General features: G+C 36.8%; 1 protein-coding gene across 5 annotated transcripts in view; it reads right to left on the reverse strand.

The window, feature by feature from the left end:
• CCDC91 (coiled-coil domain containing 91) overlaps positions 1 to 8,396 on the reverse strand; it is a 270,185-nt gene that overhangs the window by 46,209 nt on the left and 215,580 nt on the right. For all 5 annotated transcript variants that reach the window (XM_015560769.1, XM_015560768.1, XM_015560767.1 and 2 more), the window contains one exon: positions 2,416 to 2,529. In XM_015560769.1, coding sequence (XP_015416255.1) covers positions 2,416 to 2,529 — 114 coding nt within the window. The remainder of the gene's footprint in view (positions 1 to 2,415; positions 2,530 to 8,396) is intronic.

Consider the following 8,396-nt stretch of genomic DNA (forward strand, 5'->3'; position numbering starts at 1 on the left):
CATGAGTGGGGGGTGGGGGGGTAGGGGGTAATGTGGGGATAAGGACACATATGTAATATCTTAATCAATAAAAAATATATTAAAAAAGAAAAAAAGAGAGAAAGCTCAAATAAATAAAAATTAGAAACAATAGTTACAACAGATATTACAGAAATATAAAGGATCACAGCTGACTTCTATAAACAGCTATAAGCCTTCAAATGAGAAAACTTAGAGAACATAGATAAATTATTAGAATCATATAACCTTCCTATACTGAATCATGAAGAAATAGAAAATATGAATAGAACAATCACTAGAGTAAGCAGATTAAAACAGTAATAGAAAAATTTGCCAGAAAACAAAAGTCCAGAACCAGACTGCTTGATTGGTGAATTCTACTAAGCAATCAAAGAAGATTTAATACCAATCCTTCTCAACTATTCCAAAAAAATTGAAGAGAAGGGAATGCTTCCTTATTCATTTTATGTGGTCAACATCACCCTGATAACAAAGCCAGAAAAAGACAAAACATAAGAAAAATTACAAGACAATATTTCAGATGAACATATGAGATGGGCAAAAGTAGGCTTACAGTTATAACACAAATAAATAATACAATTACAGACCCACACGAATACAGACAACTGATTTACAGCAAAGGATCCAATAACATACAATGAAGAAGGGAAAGTATTTTCAAGGAATGGTATTGGGAAAACTGAATAGCCACATGCTAAAAAATGAAATTAAACCACTATCTTACATCGTAAATAATAAAAATATATTAAAAACTTTTCTTCTATGTATTTCATAGAAGAAAACATGGGTAATAAGCTCCTTGACATCAGTCGTAGTGTGTTATTTGTAGATTTGACTCCAACAGCAAGGGAAACATAAGCAAAAATAAACAAATGGGACTACATCAAAATAAGAAGCAAAGGAAAGCATCAGCAAAATGATAGGCAACCTAGTGAATGGGAAAATACATTTGAAAATTGTACATCTGAAAAGGGGTTAATATACAAACTATACAAAGAATTCATACAACTCAACAACAAAACAAACGATCCAATTGAAAAATGGGTACAAAATCTGAATGTAACAGACACATGAAAAGATGTTCAACATCACTAATACTAGGGAAATGCAAACCAAAACCACAATTAGATATCCTCTCACACCTGTAAGAATTGCTCTCATTAAAGACAGGAAATAAAAAGTGTTGGAGAAGACGTGAGAAAAAGGAAACCCTCATACACTGTTGGTAGGGATGTAAATTAGTACAGCCACTATGGAAAACACTATGAAGATTCCTCAAAAGAGTAAGAAAAGAACTACCATATGATCCAAAGTATTCTGTTTCTGGGGGAAAAATCTACTAATTCAAAAAGATGTATGCACCCCTATGTTCCCTGCAGCACTATTTATAATAACCAAGATACAGAAACAATCTAAGTGTCCACTGATGAGCTAATGGATAAAGAAGTAATATTTATAGCTGACTGTTGAGAATAACACAGGTTTGAACTGCTTGTGTCCACTTGTACACTGATCTTTTTCAGTCAATACTATAAATGAATTTTCTTTTATGATTTTCCTAATAACATTTTATTTTCTCTTGCTTACTTTATTGTAAGAATATAGTATATAATTACATATAACATACATAATGTGTTTGATTGACTATTTAGGTAATCAGTAAGGCTTCCAGTCAACAATAGAATTTTAGTAGTTAGGTTTTAGGGAGTCAGAAGTTATATACAAATTTTTGTGCGGAATGTTAAGTGACCCTGACCCCACCACTGTTCAAAGGTCAACTGTATAAACAATGGAATACTACTGAGCCATAATAAAGTCTTGCGATTTGCATCAACACAGATGGACCTTGAAGGTACTATGCTAAGTAAAATAAATCAGATAAATTCAAATACCATATGATTTCACTTATGTGGAATGAGAAAAGTAAAACAAAATAAAACAAAGACAAATGGAGAGGCAGACAACAGACTGGTGGTTCCTAGCGGGAAAGAGGGGTGGAGGAGGGTGAAATGGATAAAGGGGGTCATATTTATGGTCATGGATGGAAATTAGACTTTTGGTAGTAAACTCATAGTATATAGACATATTGAATTATAATATCTTACACCTAAAATTTACATAATGTTATAAACCAATGTTACTTTAAAAATAATCTAAAACTACCATCTTTACTCATGTGTAAAGTTAAAATGGTGGCAAGAAATTATTGTGTTGCTTTTTGTTGGCAGATGGAATTTATGTCTATAGATATAACTATTAGAATATATATTATATCGGAAAATAATCATAGATAGATATGCCAAAATTACATGGCAAAGGGCATTTTAAATATGTATAGATGCTCCTGCTTCTGTTTATGGAAGCACAAATCAGAACCCTTCAGGAGAAACTTACCCTTTTCTGTTCTTTTATGTACTCGATCAATTCATCTCGTGTTCTTTTTACTGCCTCTTCCACAGCCTTTGCACTGCGCTTTTGCTCTTCTATTATTGCAGCCTTAACAGTTTCCTGTTTGTGGGAGGAGGAAAACAAGTCATGTAAGTACGCACTATGACAAAATTTGTGTCCATTTTATACCAACTAAAAATCCTCTTCAATGGTTTGAGCTCATTCTGTGCAAAACGTGTCTTTAAATAGGACTAGGAACTGACAAAATATTTTGAGATCTGTTAGAGATTCCACAGAATGCACTTTTCTAAACTGAGTGAAAGGGAAAGCAATGGAATGAGCCATTTATTGCAGGGAGCGCCTGACAGACTCCAATGGCTTCCTTACCAACCTTTCATTTGATGTTTACATGATTGATTGCCTTCCTGTACTTTGCACTATCCACATAAGACTTCCAACTTGTGTTTATTCTTCCAAGAACACCCTAATGCTCTAGCTGTTTTATTCACGTTTAATTTTCCCATCGTACAATAATCAAGTGTGGTCTGGGTGGTAAGATTTACAGCTCGTTTGGTTCTCCTGCCAGGTTAAGATGTTGAGAGCTGGACACCATGAATAAGAGGTAAAAATTCCACCCTCTGTGCTAATATTTGAAATGAGAAATCTAGGGAGAAAATTGTACACCCCATTTTACTGAAATAATAATCAGGTACCCACCAGATTTCAGAATTTCAGACAAGGAGAAAAAGGGCTAAAATTTTGAAAAAGAAATATAATACTTCTCAAACAGTGGTAATATTTCCTGCTAAAATATTGTTTCATGACTGGATAAATGTCACAAAACAAACTTCCTTAAGTTCTATTTATCTATATAGGTAGCATCCTTTTTTAAAAAAATATTTTTATTGATTTTTCACAGAGAAGAAGGGAGAGGGACAGAGAGCTAGAAACATCGATGACAGAGATCGATCAGCTGCCTCCTGCATGCCCCCTACTGGGGATGTGCCCACAACCAAGGTACATGCCCTTGACCGGAATCGAACCTGGGACCCTTCAGTCTGCACGCCGATGCTCTATCCACTGAGCCAAACCGGTTTGGCCTTTTTTTTTTTTGGACAGGCAATCAATGACAAAATGTCTTGAAATTTCTCAGTAACATTTCCTTCATTTTGTAGCTTTTCCAATTAATTTTAGACGTGTATATATAACTCAGAAAATATAAAATATTAACAATTTCCTATTCTGAATATATTTACTGTAGAAAATTTGCAAGTACATAAAAATATGAATACAAAACAATACACATATACACCTCATAGTTGGAGAGCAAACTGTAAATACTATTTTCTACAGTTAAAACTGGCATTTTTCAGTTAAAATAGATTTTGAATATTTTTAAACCAGTATATATTCTTTTATAATATGATGTATATTCCATTACAGGGATATATAACTTATTTTACCAATTGTTACTCATGGATATTTTGGTTGTTTTTTTAATAGAATAAATCAGTGATGAGCATTCATATATGTATCTTTGCGATGCATGTTATATATTTTCGTAAGATCACTTCAAGAAGTAAAATCATTTTGGCTACAGAATACAATAGCTGTCATAGCTTTTGACATTTTGTTTATTTTTTTCCCTAAAAATGGCTTTTTTATATCCTTGGTTACATTTAGGTTTACCAGATTTTGAGGAAGAATGACATCTAATTTCATTCTGCATTTTAAAAAGATTATCATGTGATACTCAACATTTTCATAGCAATTTTGGCAATATATACATTATCTCTTATCATTTCCTTGATCATGGCTTCTCCCCACTTTTAATACTGCTATCACCTTCATTTTGCTGATTTCTTTCCTAAATTCGGTGCTGGGTGGTGGGGCGGAGGATGGGCCGAGACCCGCCCATGTGCCCACCACAGCCTCGTGGCCCACAGTTCCTTTCAAGGTGCATGAATTCGTGCACTGGGCCCCTAGTTTGAAAATAAAAGATCTGTCCTCTATTAAATGTCAATCAGAATTTCTATCTAGCAAGGGTTATCTCGATAAAAATTGACCAGAATTCTTTGACTGAAAGCAAATGCTCGATTTATTTTTTATTTTATTTATTTTTAAATATATATTTTTATTGATTTCAGAGATGAAGGGGGAGGGAGAGAGATATAGAAACATCAGTAATGAGAGAGAATGATCGACTGCCTCTCTCCTGCACATCCCCTACTGGGGATCGAGCCCACAACCCAGGCATATGCCCTTGACCAGAACTGAGCCCAGGACACTTCAATCCATAGGCCGATGCTCTATCCACTGAGCCAAACCAGCTAAGGCAGCAAATGCTCAATTTAAATAAAAAGAATACATCCAGAAAAAATATGAAGTATCTAATATATTCTTCAAACTGACATTTTTGGGGTGGGTTAGAGTTTCTGCTACATGCTAATCTGTCACATTTTTTAGATCTTCCTCTCCTAATTTCTGAGCAGACAAATAACCATTTACAAAGGAAGTTTTTCTTGATTCTCTTCTCTCAAATGAGTGTTAGGTGAGAGTCAAGTTTTTGCAATCCATCCTTAAAGAGTACTTGTCAATAAACAAATTCCTTTAAATACTAGAGGCCTGGTGTACAACATTCATGCACTGGGGGGTGGGAAGTCCCTCCGCCCAGCCTGTACCCTCTCAAAGTCTGGGATCCCTCAGGCAATGTCCACCTAAGCAGGCAGTCAGACATCCCTCTGGCAGTCTGGGGCTCTCGCAGTCCGGGACCCCTCGCTCCTTACCGCCCACCTGCAGTGGAGGTGGGGGAGGCTCTCGCCACTGCCACTGTGCTCTCCAGCCGTGAGCCCTGCTTCTGGCTGAGCAGGGCTCCCCCTTTGGGTGTGCACTGATCACCAGGGGGCAGTTCCTGTGTTGAGCGTCTCCCCTCTGGTGGTCAGTGTGCATCATAGCGACCAGTCATTCGGCTGTTCAGTCGATTTGCATATTAGGGTTTTACTATGTAGGATGATACAAAAGGAAAGTTTAAGTCTTCCATTTTCTTTTTTTTAAATATGGGTTTTTTTTATTGATTTTTAGAAAGAGGAAGGGAAAGGGAGAGAGAGAGAGAGAAACATCAATCTGAGATCTGCTGTCTCCTGCATGTCCCTTACTAGGCATCTAAACCACAATGTGGGCATGTGGAATTGACCCAGCAATCTTTTGGTGCACGGGACAACACCCAACCAACTGAGCCACACTGGCCAAGGCTGGAAAAGCCTTCCATTTACTAAACCAAACCAAATTCTGGATTGGAGATAAAACTTTTGTGCACATTTATACAAGTGCCTGTGAATATCTGCCTGCATGATTTACTGAATTCCATGAATAAACTATATTGTCCCAATGAGTCATAATTAGTCCAAAATAAAATATACCTCACAAGGAATGAAGATTTGACACAATGAGCATATTCAAATAAGCAATTTTGAAAATCTATAGTCCAGCTTATTTTAGTAATGGCCACACAATTGGTATATTGGAACATGGTATATTCTCTTAGGAAAGGTTTCTCAACCTCAGCACTACTGACAATTCTTTATTGGGGCTGGAGGTGACGTGCCTTGTGCTAAACAGCATATTTGGCATTTACTCATGAAATCACCACCAGTTGAGATGCACTGCTCTAAAGTAGTTTGGGGAGGAAAACCTCCATTTGCATATATCTTATGGTTTATTTGTTAAAATGTTTAGTTACATTTCTAAACATGTCCTAAAATTTTTATCTAAAAATATATGTAAGAAATCATATAGTAGGGGGTAATCAACCAAAGACCTTATCTAAAATAAAAGCACGGGTCAGCTGGACATCTTTCTGGACGTCCTTCTGGACGAAGCCGGGGCATCAAGGGCTGAGGCAAGCAACTGTGGCTGTGAGGGCCGAGCCCCTTGCACAAATTTCATGCATCGGGCCTCTAATATGTATATATGCATAATCCATGGACACAGATAATAGAGTGGTAAAGGCCTGGGATAGGGGTGGGGCGGGCCAGAGGGAGGTCAATGGGGGGAAAAAGGGGACATACTAATACTTCCAACTATAAAAATTTATTGAAAAAAGAAAATATTAAAAAATTATTATATAGCTAGTTTTAAGTATTGAAAAGAGTTTTACATAATAATTTTTAAAAAAGTGAATGACTGGAATCAGTTTCTATACTGTTACAATTAAACAAGTCATGATAAATGTCGTTTAGGGCTAAATGCTTATGTGATATCTGTACAAGATTTCTTAATTTCTCTTTATTGCTTAAAGTATAGTTAGGCTTTAGTAACCATTAAATCTACCATGCATTTCAGTAACCACATGATCCTGAACAAATAAATGATCAGTGGTTATTTGTTTTTATCTGTATAATTTAGTTAAGGATTGTAAACACAAATTATTTATAGACCAAATCTCAGCAATCAACTCAATTCTGGTCTGTAGACTATAATCCACTGTAGGCTGTAATCCATTTTCTGGGACAACTGTGTACTTTAATAATTTTTTGTTTCTATACACAGTATTCATATTATCTAATTGTGTATTATATAAAAAAGTTTCACATAGTGTTGCGGCCAAAGGTAAACTTAATGGGGGGGTGAAAGGATTAAGGAAATACAGATAAGAGAATGAAAGCTGGGTCTCGGTGGGACACTGCTCCCTGATGAGACAGCGCCAGCGCCCACAAACCGTATCTTTATTTTATAGCAGATGCCACGAGGCAAAGTTTGGGCGTGATCACATTGTTTACAGCATTCCTGTGAGTTTCAACCTCACTCAACCATATGGACCTGAACTCTACCACAAGGCATGTGGGGCTACATGTTTGGACCATAGGTTCAAGCTTACTACCACAGCCGTTGGCTATAATTGTGCTGGGAGGGCCCTGCCCTCCAGCTGGGACTTGCATGTGGCAATGAGAGGACCCTGTCCTTTCATTAGTCTGAGGGTTGGACCTGGCCAAAACACTGTAGCCGCACCCCATAACATAGTTGTGAAAATGCACCTTAGAAAATGAGTATTGGAATTATAAGTAGTCCAACTGTGTTATACACTTCCTGTGCATCAAGTTAAAAAGAGAAGTGAGACTTCCATCCCTACATAAATTTATGAGCTCAAATTACAGTTCCATCAGAGTTTTTCAGATACAGATGCAAATATAAAATGTTCATATTTCAAAATCCATTTACTGTGCAACTGAAACACTTTCCTCTAACCTTTAATTGGAACTAATTGGCACTGTAATTATATGCTAAAAGGAACATATTAATATAACCTAATTCTAAAAACGCTTGTCAAATGATGAATATGCTCAATTAAAGTCATGCTCATTGACTGATATCAAAATTTGGCAATACTTATCTTAAAAGACATATTAAAAGATGAAATATGTAGAATCTCATTCATATCAGCACTAATAAATGAGTATTTGCAACCATTTGTCTTAGTTAACTGACTTTCTATTTTTTTTCAATCTTTATTTGTTGAAAGTATTACAGATGTCCTCCTTTTTTCTGCCCCATTATCCCCCTCTTCCTGGTTCCCACCCCACCCCAGGCCTTCACCACCCTACTGTCTGTGTCCATAGGTAATTCATATCTATCTACACTAATAAAAGAGAAACATGGTAATCGGCGTATGACCGTTACCCTTCCCATTGGCTAATCAGCGAGATATGCAAATTAACTGACAGCCAAGATGGCGGCCGACAGCCAGGCAGCTAGAAACTAACATGAGGCTGGCTTGCTTCAGTGACGGAGGACTCCAACGTTCCCCACCTGCTGCAGCTGCCTCTGAGTTTGCAGTTTGAAACATTGTTACAAATATAGAAGCTAAACAAAACCCCAGAAACCTGCTTTCAGCCAGCCGGGATCTCAGAGCTGGAGTTGAAACAGTGTTTCAATTATAGAACCCAAACAAACCAGATACCTGCTTTCAGCAGCAGAGGCCTCAGAGCTGG

This window comes from Myotis davidii, unplaced genomic scaffold (assembly GCF_000327345.1).
Source record: "Myotis davidii unplaced genomic scaffold, ASM32734v1 scaffold535, whole genome shotgun sequence".
Classification (NCBI taxonomy): Eukaryota; Metazoa; Chordata; class Mammalia; order Chiroptera; family Vespertilionidae; genus Myotis; species Myotis davidii.